Here is a 19,634-nt window from a genome sequence, read left to right on the forward strand (position 1 = left end):
TCAAATTACATTGTAATTCACAAGGCAGCCAAAGAAAAATAAAGTTTTAGACCTTTTCTGTCTAAATATTCATGGCGACTAAGCATCCTAGATAAAAGATAAACAAACAAATATATACATGTATAAATGATAACCTGTTTATGGAGAGAAAGCAGAGAAATAAGATGTCAGAAAAGAATTGGGATTTTATTAGACACTACAAATTACAGAGCGACAGAGAGGCTGAGGGCCGAACAGCACAAATAAATGTTATGCATCCATTCCATGACAAACAAGACCGAATACTCCTCTGTGTCCTATTTGTATACATTCTGAAACAGTCCGTTGGTGTTGCCATGAATACAATGGTTACAAGTCTGTTGCAATGTCCAAAATCAGAAATGAGGAGAGTTGTCGGTGTGTATAGAATAAAGAGATACTTTTGATGCACTGAGCAGCTCTTCAGTGCAGATCTGAACCTATCCGCGTGGAGCTGGGAGGAGATCTTTACATTGCTGAGAGACTGGGGAACAGTCAGTGTATTCAAGGCACTGAAATAGACTCAGAATTATGGTTAACGTTTCCGGGTGAGGTAGTGAAATCACTCAACAGTGAGGTCATTTTGGGACACGTGTGGATGAATTATTGGCTTTTTCCTATATATTTATATTATGTTTCAGTAAAAAGATGCTCCACAGATTCAGGAGGCATCGTTCCAGTCGTCCCTCTTCTCTACAAACCCTGTTCAACCTCGAAAGCGCCAGTGCAGAAAAGACATAGGAGGGTAAACACCCTCTAAAGCGCAAAAAACACTACGACTACAGTGAGTGGATAGAAAAGAATGATTTTACATTTCACACAGCTTTGGATCAAATCGACTAAGTTCAGCCAAGTCTGGCCAGCGATCAGACCGACGAGTCAGTTTGTACATTAGCTGGTTCGATATTGACATTTCTGATACCAGGGCTGTGAACAGTAAAAATCTATTTAATTTGTTTAATCCTCTATTTTTGAGCACATGATATTTGACAAGATTGAATCAAAAACATTAAATCAAAGATCTGTATAATCAATACACATTTTTGTTAATGTGTATTTTGTATTTCTTTGTTTTTTATCTTAAAAAATCTTGTTATCTTATCTTGATATCTTATTATTCAGCTGGTGGAATGTTTTGCTTACATGCACACAAATGTGAAGTTAATGATCTATTGGGTTAAAGTTTGTTTTTCTTTCAGATAAGACAATCAGATAAGCTTGTTTAGTAACGACTGCAAACATGAGGAGACAGCCGACCTGGATCTGAGCGGTGGTAACACAACCTACCAGTTCTTCTAAAGCTCATTAAATAACATGTTGTATCTCATGGGTTTTACTCTCAAGTGAAACAAAACAAAACAACACACAATGGTTTTAGAGGCACAGGCTAACTGATCATGGCTAACTGATAAAACGTCTTTCATTTTAAGGATTGCACGCCCGTGTCTCCATACAAGTGATCAGAAATGTCAGTATCAACCTTTAAAAAACACAAGTTGGTCACGACCCAGCTCCTGACTGAAGAAAGCTCTGCACGACAACGCCACTAAAGTTTGTATTTTTGTTTAAAATAACATAAAGGCTTCCCAGTGTCCATCACTCAGATTCAGGGATGCGCTACAACATGCATCGACTGGAGGAATATCAATCCCACACACTCACAGCAGCAACATGATGAACAAAGTGATGTTGCTGGATGTGAGCTGATGGATTCTAGAAAAGGGTCCAACTGTACCTTCTCTCTTCTGGACTACATTTAGTTTTCCTTTGAGTTGAATGGGGACTAACATGACATGAGCTATTATTATGACAACATCATAATAATATGGGATCAATAATGATAATAATGCCCCGGGGGTTTGGGTGCTGCTGAATATTCACAATTCTCTGTAAAGCTACCACATCCTATCCTATATAGAATATTAAAATACCACTATATCCATTTGTCTTTGAGTTATATGCTATCTTTTAATAATCTGTTGTGCCTTTAAAATACATACTTCAGTAATGTATAGGAAAAATACTGTACAAAAAGAACAACTTAAAGGTTTATATAAACATATCTCTTGTAATCAATATATCATCTCTGTTGTGAATCGTTTGGTTTGCAGTAAACAAATTGATTGGGTTAACCACAGTATTGGACAACACCATCCAACTTTTTTTTTCCGTTGTCAACATCTTTTACATTCATACAGCCATCTTTAAAAACAGGTCGAACATAAAGCTACAAAGAGGGAAACTATAGACATCTGTTGATTCCTAAAAGTTAAGCAGAAGCCAAAATAATTATAAACAACTTTGCAAAATAAAAAGGAGGAAACAATTTATGAGTAGCTTTTCGTTCTGTTAAAGAAATCATGCTTAAATCTGAAAACAAGGAGGCTAAACGACAACAATGTCGGGAGTAGTACTAATACTTAAAATAATATGAATAGTGTGTAGTATGTACGAGTTGAAACATTGCACCAGTTCAGATTGTGAGACACGCATTGGAGCTGAGCTAAAATTAGAGCGGTGGGGAGGGGGAGGGGGGGAGACAGCAACTAGGTAGTTATCTGGCAGTGGGGGTGGAGGTGGCAGGGCACAGGAGGTGGGGAAGGAACATGTAGGTCGTCATGTCTGTTCAATTCTGGACAGGGATTATTGCTCAGTGTCCGGGCGATGGAGAGCAACAAACAAAAGAAAAAAATACATTAGAAAAACGTAATAAGAAAGCAAATCTACACCACAATTGCACAGACAAATTTAAGTGCTATGCGAAGACAATTTCAAATGACAGGCGATGCTGTTCTAGATTATCTGAGGGGGGGGGCTGTGATCGAAAACTGAAATACAACATGAAAATCAAGAAAAGAAGAAGATATGAGGGGTCGGGGAGAGGCGAGCAACGACACTTCACATGGTTGTAACACAGCAGAAGAAGAAGTAGAAGAAGAAGAAGAAGAAGGGAAACAGGATGTCAGGTATAAAATCGGTATGAAAATGACGAACAGCATGGAATCGTTTCTCAAAATTGGAAGGGGGAGATGGGGGTGGGGTGGACTCAGCTGGTGGGTTGGCTCATGACTCATCACAGTACACTAAAGTGGGAAGTATGCATTTGTAAATATATATATATATGTTTTTTTTTTTAAATCTATGTATATGTGAATATATTCAGTCGAACGATGTGTAAGGAAAAAGAAGGAACAGACAAGTCGAAGCTTATGAAATAAGTCAAAATGACAGATAAATACCAGAATCATACAGGTGGGTTGGGGGGTGTGTGGGAGGAATGGGAGGAGGTGCGGGTGGTGGGGGAGGAAGAGGAGGCAGGGGCAGTGCCACCAAAAGAGACACATTGTCCTTCAAACTCCAGGAAAGAAAATGAGACGGGGCGGTAAAGTGTGTGTAAGAGAGGAAGGAGGAGGAGGAGGGGGGCTTGTAGTGGAGTTTTTTTGGAGGGGTGGGGTGGGGGGGCTCACAGGCCCCCATGTCGGGCCTCGTATTTGGCCACAATGTTCTTGCAGCGGCCAAGCTCCTTCCTCAAGTCCGCTACCTCCATGCGGAGAGCGCCGTTCTCCTTCTCCAGGAAGCCAGCGCGGATGGCGATCTGGTTCTCCTTCAGCCGGCGGGCGTCCCGTGAGCGCTTAGCCGCCACGTTGTTCTTTCTGCGCCGAGCCCAGTACCTGTCATCCTGGAGAGGAGAACAGAACGGGTCAGGACATTCTAAGAACACCCTCGGAACCATCGTACCTTTCAGAGCCACTATTATTCCATTTTTAGATGTTTACAATAATTCATAAAATATTTACAAAAAAGCTACCAACATCTTGTTTATTTTCTTAGTTGAAGCTGCATTTGGGTTTTATTTTTATTTATAGTTATTAATGTAACATTTCTTTGTCATGGGTTTGATGACGACATCTTATGAATCTCTGCCTTGATATATTATATTACATGGTATCAGAAATGTTGTACTTCAAAATCTTTCCTGGGACCTAAACACTTAATCCATTCATTATGTTAGAGAATGCAGCCTTCAGGGTTTAACAGCCTCAGACGTCCCACAGTGAGATAAACCCCTCCCCTACTCCCCACCCTGCGTCACCTTCAGGTCCTCTGGGATGAAGACCTTGCGGGCTTTTTTGATCATGGGCTGTGGCTTCAGCTCCTCAGCTGAGAACTTGCGTTTCCTGGGGTCGAACATTTCCTGGCCAGGCACGCTGGACAGCGCCAGGTCTGCCGGGTCAGGCTCATAGGCCATTGGCACCTGAATGGTCTCTGGGTCAATTGGGCTGGGGCTGTCCCGGGCTGAGGGCAGTGCTGCTGAGGAGAAGAAGAAAGGGTGTAAAACTCAACGTGTGCATTTTAGTTTCTTTTGTGCATTTTTGACATTGGTTTCCTGAACGTTTGTGTCTGTGCTTCAGTCTATTCACTGTGTTTGAGTTTGTTGTTTTGTGACTTTGTTTCATTTGCTGTCCATCTCGACAGGACTCCAGGATAAATAAACCACACGCCGAGCACTTTAATGGCACTTTATCAAAGTTCCAGGTGGCATTATGATTGAGTCCGCTGGACAGAGGAGAACAGAGGAGGAGCAGCAGTTGTTCCTCCTGCTGAGAGGCCTCTGTGGGGGGGAGCTGAATGCTGCCTTTCTTCCCTCTGAGCTCACATGTTTGTGTTTGCGAGGGCTGATCCTTGAAGAAATGTCAGGCCTGATTGTCTGCACCGACATTAAAGCTCAAGAGCAGGTGACATAACTTTTCTAGAAAAAACACATTTGTTGACCTGTTCAGAGAGGTATGTCCTGAATCTGACCAGCAGGTGGTGCTATCACACAAGCTTGAAAAACAGGTAAACAATGAATCACTTATATTTCATGTTCAAACTCTGCAGGTATCAACCGCCCTGATCCGGAACCACCAGATTTAGCTGCTGCACGTCAGATTTAGCTGCTGCACGTCTTCACCTCCATCTCCTTCACTAACTGAATGCGTCGCCCGGTGGATTGGATGAATAGGGTGATTAGATTCGCAGCAATTTGTTTCAGACCAAACCTGTATTCCCAAACCTCCGCGAGCCGCACTTTGTGAGGAAAGGACCTAGCAGCAGAGTGCAGTGGGCATTCTCCCTCCCGCTTGTACAGACAGCTTGTACACCATGACCTAGATTTCTGAGCTTGCTAGCCTGCCATCAGAGCCCTGCCACTGACTTTTCGTTCAGAGTGTGCATGGGTGAGCCACTCTTTGCTTTTGGCTTGCGGTGGAGATTTGAGAAGGTAATCAGCTCTGACCGATTTCTGTGTGCAAATCAGAAACAAACCTCCAATTATCACCTCATAAGACTGAGCACAAATGCAAAAAATTCCCCAATGAGAACATTACTGCAACGATACACAAACTTTCAACAGATGTTGAAGTCACGGTTCACTACACACAAGCAGGACCGGCTGTGGTTTGAAGTTTCTCGATCAGAGGACAAAACAATATCTTTGTTGATAACAATTTGATTTTAAGAAACGGCAACAGGGATTTTCAATCAAACAACTATCAAGTGCTGAGCTGAGAATTTCCTCGATCTGAAATAAGGAAAGTTATTTTAATCTCAGCTTTTAATTTCAGACGTGAACAATCTGCCCATTATTCTTGAGATGAAATTACTAATTGTTTTATCATTTTAAAATCACAATTTCCCAGAACCCAAATAACTAGTTCAAAAAGTTCAGAAAAAGGAAGGTTATCTGTGCTACTGAACAATCTACCACTACTTATTATTTATTAGATAGATCAGTTTCTATTTTCAAATGTATTTTATTGTCAAAAGTCTTGTTTTCAGTCTGAAACATAAATATATTGCCTTTTAAATGATCTAAAACTGAGAAAAGCAGCAAATCTTTAAACGATTATTTTTTGTCTATGGGTTCATGGTTCAATCGACTGAATTTGCCTGCATACTCTATTATATTTCTCTAATTGATTCAAATCAATCAACATAATTAATCTGCATGTTCTGTATTTGCTAACAATGTTTTGTCTCTCTGTAGAAGAAACACCTCAAAAGATCTGTCGCGACAAAGTTCCAAGATGAAAATATCCGCCTGCACAGCTCTGCCAGCTCAAGAGAATTCCTGAGTATCACATGTTTTTATTGCAGAGGTAAATTAGTCCAAGTCACACACAGAGCACTGGCAGACTGCAATCTCCTTACCGACTAAAACTGGTCGCTGTCTCTGACAATCTGTCACAAACGTGAAAATAGCCCGCCTTGCCCTAATCACCTTTACGACTAATTTTGATCTCACTGGGCTAAAAGTAAAAGGTACAGGACAGTTCTTTGACCTCTTAACTAATGAACAACACATTCCAGGTAAGAGGAAATAGTTGAAAAACACCCTTCTTAAATAGGAAATCTAAAAATAACAGGCCAGAAGAGGTAGACCAGAGGTGACCTACAAAGATGTGTTCAGAGGCTGGAACAGTTCAGGTCTCTTGATTGAAATACCTGTGGAGCCCGTTTCTTTCTGACCCCGGGGGCGTTGTATCTATTCACACTAATCGCCTGCTGCAGGTCGGGTTGGCGCCACATGCGCATATTGAAGTCGCAGTGTGTTATCAGCCTGCCGTGTGAGCCGGAATGTTACAGTTGGTGATAAGAGGAGCTGTTGGGTCGTATCTTGTGTGCGGGGACTGTGGATGAACGTTAACCTGGGTGCAGCACGGGACCAACAATGACTAAATCATCCTCTCAAAGTCTCCGCAGAGGCGTTAGGATTCTCTGGTTAATTGATTTAAATAGTTTAAGAACGTGACAAGACTTCTGGCACATTCACACAATGAACATTTTGTGTGAAATATATTGACTTATCATATTGCTCCATTGTTTTTGACTAAATCCCTAAGTGCTGCCCAAAATACCCAATGTGTTTTTATCCACTGCTGAAAAAACGGCCCCAACAAATCCACCATTTCCTCCTATATGAGAGACGTTTGATTTATTGCTACAATGCCCGGCTGTGTCAGGAAATGGCCGAGCCTTTTTAAGATATTAATCTACATTTAAAACAAAATTTTCCCAAAAAGATTTACATTTTCGTTTTGTTTTGTTTTGGTCCTTGCAAGAAAGTAGAAACCAGCTTCTTAGTTTATCGTGAGCAGGATTGCTGATCCTGAGCCACATGATACATTGGAGAGGAGGGCGACTCGGTTTTCCGGAGGAAACAGCTTCAACAACAAAGGTAAAGATAAGAATTTAAAGAATACACTTGTTTTTTTTGGTGCAGCTTTGATAAGTAGTCTGATTACCTCTGCCTTTTTCCTGTTTCAACATAATAAACTATTTCCACCTGTTGATAAAAACACAACCCCCCCCATGTTTACCTCCTCAAAATGTGCTGACCTACGTTTCTATCTGAGGCACCTTTCCCTGACTAACACCACAACAAGCCCTTTGATCCCTCCTCCACCTGACTTCCCCTTTGGCCCCTGCCAACAGTACACACAGCAACCTCCCGACTCCACCCTGACACAGACCCTGAACGTCTCTGGGGGCCGGTCACATTGAGAAAACACTGCAAACGCCTGTAATTGCGTTCATCCGTTGGTAGTGGTAACACTACCTGCTGTATTGCTTGCAAGCAGAGAGCAGGCACAGAGGGATTGTGGTTGTTGTGGGTGGTGCTGGTGGTGGAGTGGCTGGTTAGACGAGACGCGGCTCAGCGAGCTGGAACAATATTGTGTGCACGTGACAAAAGCACATCCGAGTCCATGTGATCTCTGCAGGGTACAGCCTGTGCCTTGGCTCTGAGTCCAGGCTGTGTCGGAGCCGAGCTCAGTGAGGGAGGGGCGAAATACTGGATGGGAAGCGGAGAGTGTTAAAGGGAGAGGAGGTGGGGAGGGGAGGGAGGGTGAAGTGAGAGTGAGGTAGGGAGGGAGGAGGGAAGAGAGGCAGGCCAAATCATGCCGTGACAAGCTCCTGTTTGAAGCTCAGTGCTGCACACGGCTCCTGCATGTGTCCGTCACATGGCTGTGCACACTGCAGGAAACCCCAGCCGCGTTCACGTGAAATGTGAGGAGACAGACGCAAACAGAACACTGACGTTCTGTCACTGCATGTAACCCACATGTGCGTTCACTCTGGAATAAACACTACTGTACACATGCACCTCCTCTGAAGTGCATGAATTAAGAAACTCTTTAAATTTTTTACAAAATAAGCACTTCAGAAAGCTGATTTCCTCTCAGACCCTGCGATGGGCATTGTCTCAATCTTTCACAGTTAATCACCAAATGGATTGTGAGACACGGTTTCAAGCTGTACTGTTTTCTTTCGAAGGGTGGAGCTTGTCAGGTGAGAGGCCATCAACCAACCATCAATCTGTAACTCTTATAAGAGGGACCAATTGTTTTTCTTTCTGCTTTCTTCCTCATTATTAACTTAAAATCTGGCTTTTTCTTTAATGTGCCTGGACAGTATTTTGCATTGAGCAGTTACATTATTTACTTTTCAATCGAATAATTTATTCATAGTTTATAGCCACTCTGTTGCTTGTTAATGTGATTTATAATATCAACACACTGACTTGATACATCGCGTTAATTACAGTCTCAACACAGGAGAATATTCCGATCGAATTATTTTTTAATTAAAGGGAGCTTGGTAAGTCATGGTCTCTATAATAAACAAAGCATGGGTGTCCTATTTATCAAGTTCCTTCCTTCCTAAAGATGAAACTCAAAAAACACGTCGCACAAAGTGTGGTGGGGGACCACCAGCTGTGGAGATCTACAAACATCGCTTGGCCCAGACAGACCTAAATGTGCTCACGGTGTTTTGTGGCCTTGAGGGAGCAGTCTATAACAACAGGCAAACAGGATCGGTCTCATTTCATGTAATTAAGATGACAAATGAACCGACGGCGAGGCGGCTGATCAGGTCCAAATGAGTCCTTGAAAACAGGACAGTGATGATTCACCACTCATCCTTCATTATCATTCAAAACTGTCGAGTCTTTAATCGTCTCTGGGGTCAATACACAGCGGCACAGAGGGTTAATCCGACTGTAGGTGAAGTGGTCTGAATGTTTAACATGTGGCTCTACACCAGGAGCCCACCTCTACAGTGTTTACAGGTAAAACACACATAAGCAGAGTATTTATCAGCATCACACACGCACACGCACACACACACACACACACACACACACACACACACACACACACACGCACACACACACACACACACACACACACAATGAACCCAAACACCCCATCTGCTTATCTCTTACATATCGTCAGATCTTTTGCCAGGAGGTGTTTAGTGACAAGCATGGCTATTAAGCTTGAACCGTGTGCAGTGGCTGCGCTTGAATCTGCTCTGTTCATGTTCATCGTGAAGATCTGCCCTTTCTTTAATGACTCAAATGGTTCTGGTGTCTTGTGATTTTGAAAACCTGAACGTCATCTGGCATCGGTCTAACAATCTCTGATACACAGTTAAATGGTACAGTCTAAATGCCACTTAATGTCAGTTCATTACGATAATAAGATTTCCCATTGCAAAGGGCTCTGTTTGACGACGGAAACACTGGAAGTTTGTACTGAAGCGTTACGTCTGAAAATAAATTATCGGCTTTCAACTTCATGCCTTCATGGACTCAGGACACAAGACCCAAAGGACTGTGCTCTCTCTTAGCCTCTCAAGGCTGACAGTAAATCTGATGGAGGATGGAAGCCGTGAGTGTGTGTAGCAGTGTAGACCACAGGAGGGGCGTGAAACAACTGTTTGAACCCATGTGTTCCTGCGTGCAGGTTTGACCTCAGGTGCACATCAGGCTCCGCTGCATGTGCTTCCTACCTGCTGTGCTGGGGCTGTGAAGGCTGGTCTGAGGCACCATGCCCGTGTGAACTGAAGTGGTGGCGCGGCTGCTGAGGTCCACCACGGAAGGCGTGGGCGGGGCTGGCGGCGAGGCCTGCTGGTGGGGCGCCTGCGGTGGCAGCGCCCCCTGCTCAGCATGGTGGCTCTGGGCCGTGTTGGCGGGGATGCCGTTCTCTGACAGGAACTCCTCCAGGTCCATGTACTCCAGCTGAAAGTTGTTGCCATCGTAGGGCAGGGTCTTGTCCCAGAGTGTCGGCCCGAGGAAGGCCGACTGCGGGTTATTGGCCCTGCTGCTCTCATCCTCCAGCTTCTTCTCTTTCTCCTTGTCTTTCCCAAATCCTGTGAACGTTTGCACACAGTCATTTTCATTGTCTCAAAGCAGAGGAGGATCACGGGTCAACGCACGGGCAGAAACAGAAAGTCTAGCTGTGGTTTCACCTTAAAGGTTAATTTAATATACTGAAAAACAATGAGTTAATTATGAATTTGTGCTGGTGTGATATCTTTACATCCAACTCGTCAGAACACTCAAAATAAAACATTTTTTTGCTAATCGGGAAACATTCCGTTTATTGGGTGAATGAGAAACTAGGTCTCAATTCATGAACAGATGGTGGAACCACACTCAAAACATTCAACAATGTAAACAGAGGGTGGACTGCGTGCACTGACAGCTGACAGGCAGAAAGCACGCCCTCTATCGGTAGCTAATCGCTAATATAAATCCCACTGAAGACTAAAGACTTTAAAAGGTTAGAAACAAACCTGGCAGTTAAAAACAGCGCAGCCACAATAATCACGCATGCAACCCGCAGTGCGCGATGCTGATTTGATCAGAAGAAGCTACAATAGCTCGTTAGCTTGAGCTGAAGTTTAAGTCCAGCTGTCAGTGGAGCAACATTAAGCAGAGACAGGCAGCATCTGTCTTTTTATTTAATCTCTGCCGCCTACACACCAATAACAATCACATCGTCTTCCACAAAGATCGTAGAGTGCGAAGAGGAGCCTGTTGCTTCGGTTCACCCGTCACTGCGCGTTATCTGTCCGCGGAGGAGCCGAGTCAAGTCGAGCGTCAGCCCGGGAGAAAACAAACACACGTACCGTCTTCATGGTGGAAAGGCAGCTTGAGCGGGTTCTCCAGCAGAGACTTCAGCACGCCGTGGGTCGGCGGCAGGAACGCCGAACTGACGGGGAGAGGTCTGGCCATTTTCTCCATATTTCTCGAAGGGCGAAGATGGAGAAGAACGCTCGCGAAGACTCGTACGCTCCCCGCCTCGGAGAGAGAGAGACGCGACCGCGCTCGCTGCTGGGAGAGCGGGGGGTGGGGGGAGCGGTGAGAAGCGAGCGAGCCGGCGGTGAGCAGACGGAGCTCCGCGGTGTTGCAGGACGGAGAGCGGCTGGCTGCTGTGTGGCCGGGGTGCTGCTGACGGGCGGGTATCTGCGGCGGGAGGGCGGAGGCAGCGCGGCGGGGCTCCAGCCTCCATGTGCGGAGACGGACGCCGCTGACGTCACAGCAGCCAGAGGGGCGGGGCGCGCTGCGGGAGAAGCGTTCACGGAACTTTGCGAAAAAGGAGCTTCGTAGGTCAGAGCTGCCGCACGGATGATGCTGCCTTCAGATAGTGTAGAAAATATCCGTTTCTGAACAATGAAAGGTACGGTGCTAAAGTGAAAAGTTAAGATAATATATTTATTAGTATTTGTCGCTGCGGTATTATTATCAATAAATCATCCGTGTTTACAAACGTGGTACTGCACTTCCTCTGGTTATCCACAGTCCACATGCAGGGTGTGAAGCTGTCAAGCTGATAAGATGATATGCAAACCAAACATAAGGACAGACAGGCAGATGGTTGTGGAATCAGCAGGTAGTTATTTATTTGACCCACTATGGGGACATTTGCTGTGTTACAGAAGCGAAATAGTGAAATACATGCAGGTAATAAATTAGTATAACAATACAACGTAAACATAAGCAACTCTAAAAAGAGAGAAATCGCTCCGTATGGTCGTAGATTTACTGAAGAGCTGAAACGATTAATCAGTCAATGAGCTAGTCGCTAAGAAATAGCAGGAAACGTTTTGATAATTGACTAATGGTTGCAATAATTTTTTTTCATTCCCAAAAGAACATTTGCAACTTTATTTAGTAATTTCTCACTGTGTGTAAAATAAATATTATTATGTGTTTGGATCATAGATGTTAACAATAGATAAAATGATAGATGGGATGATGGATGGAATGATTGATTGAACAATAGATGGAACGATAGATGGATTGATTGATGGAACAATAGATGGAATGATGAATGGAACAATAGATGGAATGATTGATGGAATGATTGATGGAACAAAAAATGGAACGATAGATGGTATGAAAGATAAAGCCATAGATGGAATGCGTAGATTTCTGGTAAATTCGATCATGCGAGATATGTTGCAATCCTTCATAATAACTTCCTCCAACACCACTGGTATCACGCTTTTCAAACAGAGACTGTACTTTACTGTTTCTCTGTGTTATAAACATGGCCTCTGCTGCAAATCTTTAAATGAGCAATGAGGTGCAAACAGTGTAGTGCCACAGCGATGCATGAGGTGAATCTAAACTTGACCTACTTTCAGCCAATAGTTGTTGTCAGGCTGCCGTTCTATCTTCGCAGGCCCTGGCACATGCAAACTCATGCTGTCGAGAACAGTAGTGGCTGAGTCATAGTTATAAGTCCTGGCTGCACTCTGCCCGTTTCCTCGTTTTCAATGATTAATGAGTCTTTTTCATCAGAAACACACATTTTACACACACGCACATATAAACACACACACACAAAAACAAGGCCCCATACACGACAAAGTGACAGGCTGAGGAAAAACGAGTCGCATGAGGGTGTGCAGTAAATGACAACAGGCCAATGAAAGGACAGGATTGTGCAGACATGGATGCAAACCAGACGAGGACAAGCTGCTTTATCTGAAACTGTCCCCATGCTTATGAAAATGTCACAGCAGATCTTATCTTTCAAGCCATGACACTGCTCTATTTAGAATTTTAACTTTGACGTTTTGCATCTACATGAGACTCTCCAGCAGCTTCATGCTGGTGTTTGTAATTCATTGTCTCAGTCCATTCTCTGTTTTTACTTGTAGTCCACATATTTTAGACCCATCCCCAGGAAGTATAATAAGATGTGACTGTATATAAAACCTAAAACAAACAGACTAAAGCATCTTCTGATTTCCTAAGAAATTTGAAAAAAAGGTCCTGGATGCCACACCTTCAAACGGATCCACAAAAAAGTTGTGGTTTCTTCCGTGTTCCATGCTGCTTCCTTCCACCCAGTTGGGTGCAAATCTAATCAGGGTACTTGAACTAATCCTGAGCTCAAATAAATTAGAACGGTTCTCAGATAGCACATATGGCCCAACTGTCCCCGATGGATCTACACTAAATTCCACACACTCGTAGGTACAAGTCCCCTAAACATGATTTTTTTCCCCATCAAGGTCCATAATTTATTCTTTGAGAAATCACTGAGGATGTTGAAAATCACAATGTAAAAGAAAGTGAAAAGAAAAGTCCGGGATCTGCTCCCTGATCCAGATCTGCACCGAAATTCAATGAGTTCACCACTGAGCCCATTCCACATCCCTCCACGATGTTTTGTAGTAATCCATTTTGACGTTTTTGGTGTAAACCTGCTCACAAACAAACAAACAGGGTTAGAAACACAGCCTCCTCTGTAGATACACATTTAGTGGAGCACCTTCCTCCACAAAGGCTGAGCAAAACCACTTGTCAGATTATTTTATATAGAGAACCATACCTCATATCCTGACAAAATATCCTGAACCATAATTCTTTAATAAAGAACTTCTCATAATAACTATTTCAGTTAAATCTAAATAAAAACTTTCTTTCTGCAAGATCTGAAAACTCAACTTTTGTGAATATATTGTTTCCTTTTTTCATTATAAAACAGGTAACCATTCAATAATGTGATACATAAAATAAAAACACATCATTAGGGGCGCCCTTAGCTCAGTTGGTAGGGCGTCCCCCCCATGGGCCTCGGCCAGCAGCGGACCCGGGTTCGATTCCAGCCCGCGGTCGTTCTCTGCATGTCACTCCCCTCTCTGCCCCATTTCAACTCTGTCTCTACACTAATAAAGCATAAAAAAAATCCCAAAAAAAATCTAAAAAAAAAACAAAAACACATCATTAGACAAAGACATTGTTCTTCTTCCAGCGACACATCAGCAAATTTTACAATAAAGTACCAGATCTCAACTGGAAACAAAAAAACAATCTTTGGTTTGTAGATTCGAGACAGCATAATACTGCATTCATTTTTACGTCCTGCGTAAAAGCTGAATTAAAACAGATACGGATCAAAATAAGAGGATTTTTTTATTAATGAGTTTCGTGGAGACAAATACACAGAGTAAACACTGGGACATCATCACATGCGGAAAGAGTCAAGGAAATAATCTGATGCTTAGCGGTAAAAGAGCGAGGAACCTTTCAAAGACATTATCATCTTACATGATCTGTCTTGGCCTCTCTGTTGTCTCAGATATTCATAGTTCATTCTCCTACATGTTTGTTTTAGTCCACATGTCGTCAGCCTCTTGTTCTTTTCTCGTCACTTGGACTGCCACACACCCTCCTCCAACCACTGAACATTTGAACATTTGAACATTTGCACTACACTGTTACTTTTTTTACTACTGCATAATCCTGCCTATAGTATATACATATTTATATATTTTTATATATTTATCTTGCTCATAGTTCTTATATCATACAATACCTGTTAATACGGTTCTATTCCATATATATTTCTTACTGCACATAGTTCTTATATCTTACAATACCTGTTAATACTGTACTATTCCATATATATTTCTTACTGCTCATAGTTCTTATATGGTACAATACCTGTTAATACTGTACTATTCCATATATATTTCTTACTGCTCATAGTTCTTATATCATACAATACCTGTTAATGCTGTACTATTCCATATATATTTCTTACTGTACATATCTATCTATTTACATTCCACTTTAAATACGCACAATACTCTGCACTTTACTGCCTTTTTTTTGCACTTCTGGTTAGATGCTAAACTGCATTTCGTTGTAATGTACTTGTACCGTGCAATGACAATAAAGTTGAATCCAATCTAATCTAAAACATGCGGAAAGAGTCAAGGAAATAATCTGATGCTTAGCGGTAAAAGAGCGAGGAACCTTTCAAAGACATTATCATCTTACATGATCCGTCTTGGCCTCTCTGTTGTCTCAGATATTCATAGTTCATTCTCCTACATGTTTGTTTTATTCCACATGTCGTCAGCCTCTTGTTCTTTTCTCTCACAAGGCTTTTCGTGATTCTTATTTTTATCGTTTTTTCATTAAAAATGGTAAACAAACATGTGAATTTTCCTCCGACTCATTGATCTACATCGAATGTCATACTAGTTGCATTTTATATTTGGATTGTGCTAATTCAATAAAGTTTATTATTATTATTGAATAGAAATATATGGCAAGAATGTTTAGTGAGGTGACCTTTCTTGAGCTAATGATCAGATTCATAGGATGATGAGACTGAAGAGTTTCAGGTTTTGCTTGACTCACGTGAGACACTGCGGCTGTTTAAAGAATATGGTGAATAAAGGAAGCTGCGCTGCTGCTCTGAAGACAGATGCAGGTCAGAGTTCATGTATCAATGGGTTGGACCGATCCCAAACAGCTGCAGGTGAACAGATGAACTGATGAGCAGTCTTCTGTCTGCAGCTATGGGGCTTTTGTTCACTGTGACCGAAAAAAAACTATGAAGAAAAAAAAGAGAGAACTGTGACGTACAAACAGAACAAAACATGTGTTGTGTCAAAGTGCTCAGCTGAACGGGGCAGAGTGGCCCCGGATCACTGAATCAGGGTCAGTCAAGGTTACATTAAGACAAATTCAAAGAAATTGAGCCACATTAAAAAAATTTGATTTCAAACTGTGACAGTAGACAAGGAGCTGTGTGTGGAGGTAACTGCGCCTCAGTATCGGTGGTAGTTCTTCATAATTGTTTCATGTTAGTTGTGCGGATAAAGGACATTTTTTTATTTGGCTTGGGCTTTTAAAGTCCTACAAGAAAGCGATAAAAGATCACGTCCTCGCCAGATAAAGATCAGCTGCGATCATTTCCACATTTGCTATAGCGAAGGTTACAAGAAAGTCTAGCGGTACGTTATCCAAGAGTTTCCATCTGCTAATATCGCAAAAGACTTCGCCCGATACCGTTGTCAGAGCTTTTAGGGAACATTAGGAGCTGTGTTTTCTAGGAAAACTAGACTATTCATTGAGCCAAGACATTCAAACCCATGCAGAGCTCTCTTTACTGAGAAGTGTGAGATTGATCACTAATTAGTTTTCCTCGGCTTTGTTATTTACACAGGAGACAAACATCTGCCAATGGAAACTCCTATTTGTGAATATGTGGGGCAGCATGTTCAGTAGAAAAAAAATATATATATATATATCTTACAACATTCAGAGTCGAGATCTAAAAACCTGGACACATGAAAACAGAAAGTTTACAGGACTGTGTTTTATTCAGACCATGTGTAAAACCCTGCACACAAACACAACTGTCTCTGTGCACATGTCTCCACCTAAACAAAACATACAGCCAACATAACACACACTTCACTGTTTACAGAGGACAAAAAACTTTTTCTTAAAATCTACCTTCGGCTTAATTGGCTATAATTGTCTTTTATCCACGTATCCTTTTTGTCGGCTGTGTGACAGAAAAGTACTCCGATGATGGTGATGCATTTGCACATTGGGTATGTAGACACACACAGACAACAACAGTGTTATTTGCACAACATTTAGGTCAGTGCAAAGAGATCAAAAGATTCATATGACATGGATATGTATCAATAGCAGGGCCGGGTCTAGGCAGGGGCAAGAGGGGGCCTGGCCCCCTCAAATAAATGTTGTGCCCCCTCAAACTAAATAGGGTTAGGGTTAGGGTTAGGCACAATGCCCCCTCAAGATTTGTGGCTGCCCCCTCATACATGCCTGTCTAGACCCGGCCCTGATCAATAGTCTAAAATTACAAAAAACACCAAACATACAAAGATAGGTAAAGGGAAAACATCATAGAAATGTCAAACAGAGTGATTATTAGTGGAAAGGTGCTTTTAACAGGGTTTAGTTAGTTTCAGTTACTGGGTTTATTATGATAGTGAGTGGTTTTGGGGTATTTCACTGGTGTGTTTGTGCACAGGGGCAGAGTCATGTTAAATAAGGGAGAGGCCTTCCCCCAAACTGTTGCAACAAAACATGGAGAAATAGAGTTGTCCAATACAGTGTGTTGTTGTTGTGGCAGGAACATTTCTGCAGCCACGCCAGGAAAAACAGCCCGGCAGACCAAAACTACACAAAGTAAACACAGCAAAAAAATCTAACCAAAGCTCCTTTGTCTTAGTTTTACAAAGGGCTCATTGCAGTTATTCTGTCCGGGCAGATGTAATAAGAGCTGTGTGAGAAATAAATCGTCCCAAAGCACAACCCTGACCTGCCGCAATAAACAGATCAAACGATGTCGGACACCAAATTTTCCATTTTCCGAGAACTGGGATCAGAGAGGGAGGAGTGGAAATGAATGAGCTTGACGAAACGTAGTGGAATAATCCAGCAGCACTGAGGCTCTAAGCCTGAATCTGCAACAAAACCATTCCTGTTACGTAACACTTAGCGAAGCAATTACATTGACTCGGGCGGTCATCCCTCGCTTGGAACAGCAGCGCCCTGGGTCGGAAAGTACTCCAGCGTCCCGGCACACGCTGTTCCAGTCAGGACGGGACGGAATCTCCTCGCAGACGCTTCCATCAGTCGCTGTTTGACAACAAAGAAAACTCGACAATAACCAGACATGCTTGTTATTCTGACAAAACTGCACAAGATGCACACTGTGCAAGTCTCAGACCTATTTTGGAAAAATAAACCAGAGAGAACGGATATCTTTCAAAATGGGGCATTCTATGTGAGATCAGAAAAGAGGAAGATAGAACAAAAAACCATCATCAGACAGATAGACAAAACAATAACGATGATTGTATTTATTGCAGTGAGAGTATTAGCAGGAGACAGAACTGAGGGATAATTTAACTAAATTGAATTGCGCTGGATATAAAGCCCAGCTTCTTGTTTTCCTGCTAAAGAAGAAAAGAATATAATCTGCTTGGTTTTTCAATTAAAGCATCCAATTGTTTTTTAAATTAGAACGACCCTCTTTTGATTCCAGCTCACTTCAGGGGCCCATGTTCCTTTTCCCCACTGAACCAAACAAAGTGCCACATGTTGATGGTATATGGTCGGATAATGACTTCAAGCCACATTTTGCCAAATGCCAAATGGGAACAGTCTCTCTGTGTTTTCCAGCTCGACTTCAGGCTTTCTGCAGAGACGCAGTCACTGCTTCCAGCTCCGAGGTTTTTTCCAGCGGACTCTCCACCTACCTGCTCACCATTTCCACTCGGCGCCAGGTGAGAGATGTCGAGGCGTAGGGTTGCTCATCTGCACGTCCCACTCACCGCATTAAGCACTCACATCGCTCCGCTCGCCGCCACACACTCGGATGCCCACACACACACACACACACACACACACACACACACACACACACACACACACACACACACACACACACACACACACACACACACACACACACACACACACAGAGAGGGCTGCAGGTGAAGCCAAGTGGCTGATACGGTTATTTCTGGATGTGCTGCCTGTCCATTTATAGAGGCAGGAGGGGAGAGGGACGGATGGGTGCTCTGTTGGGTTTCTTCACTGTTTAAGATACAGATGAAGGAATGAGCCAAAAATGTGATTTAAAAAAAAGGAAATAGCGGTAAATAAAATCTCTTCAAATAACATATACTGGTAATTGGAGGAATATTTAGTTTTCAGTACATTTCTCTCAAAGGCCGCTCGTTTCAAGAGCAACGTGCTGCTAAAAACAAACTCAGATCTTCTGAGTCTTGTGTTGCAACAGGCAAAATGATGTAGGAACAATTTTCTTCCATTCAAGACATTATTCAGACTGCCAGAGTGCTGCAAAGCCGTACAGGAATCAATGATTTGGCAGCTCTGACGAGAGCGAGTAACCGACTGTGTTTCCTGTTGGTTACTTGTCCGCGGCACAGTGGAGAGAGGGCTCTGTCCAATTTGGCCCTTTTGGTAATTAATGCTGAGAGCCGAGAGGGAACAACGTGTTTGTTTTGGCCTCCATGCGCCCCGGCTGTTGCAGTTGTTAATCTCACAGTAATCTCTTTGCAGCACTTCGCAGGACTTGTAGCATTGGGCTTGAGAAAAGGAACATTGTCAGAGAAGACATGGAGGAAAAAAATCCATGTCAGCGGCAGATGGTTCACTGCTCTGAAATGTCTTTTCAACTTCTGTATGTACTGACGTGAACTTTTATACAGATATTCAGCGTTTCATGAGGATGACCAACTTTGGTGATCCCGACTTTTCTTTTGTATCGTCAGCACCAAACCATTGACTTCAGTAAATCTCCTCCTATAAATTCACAAAACATTTGAAGCTCACGAAAACTATTTCAGAAAAATCTTAATGCGAAAATTGGCGGGTATATGCAGGTTTTTTAACAGCACAAAAAAAGGCAATTGACTCCTGTTCCATTGCCGGTAGTGGAGTTTGCCTGTTGTTGTTTTCTCTCCTG

At 42.7% G+C, this 19,634-nt stretch overlaps 1 protein-coding gene across 2 annotated transcripts; it reads right to left on the reverse strand.

Moving 5' to 3' along the window:
* Positions 1 to 167: 167 nt before the first annotated feature.
* On the reverse strand, positions 168 to 11,271 carry hlfa (HLF transcription factor, PAR bZIP family member a). Of its 2 annotated transcripts, none has more exons than XM_053444462.1 (4): positions 10,978 to 11,271; positions 9,856 to 10,215; positions 4,112 to 4,326; positions 168 to 3,697 (listed from the first exon to the last, which is right to left on the reverse strand). In XM_053444462.1, the coding sequence occupies exons 1-4, from the start codon at positions 11,090 to 11,092 to the stop codon at positions 3,482 to 3,484; spliced, it is 906 nt and encodes a 301-aa protein (XP_053300437.1). In that variant the 5' UTR covers positions 11,093 to 11,271; the 3' UTR covers positions 168 to 3,481. The 2 variants fall into 2 exon arrangements, with proteins under 2 accessions (XP_053300437.1, XP_053300436.1); XM_053444461.1 differs by having other exon boundaries at positions 4,112 to 4,329.
* Positions 11,272 to 19,634: the final 8,363 nt, after the last annotated feature.

The sequence above is a fragment of the Pleuronectes platessa genome, chromosome 16, assembly GCF_947347685.1.
Source record: "Pleuronectes platessa chromosome 16, fPlePla1.1, whole genome shotgun sequence".
Lineage (NCBI taxonomy): Eukaryota > Metazoa > Chordata > Actinopteri > Pleuronectiformes > Pleuronectidae > Pleuronectes > Pleuronectes platessa.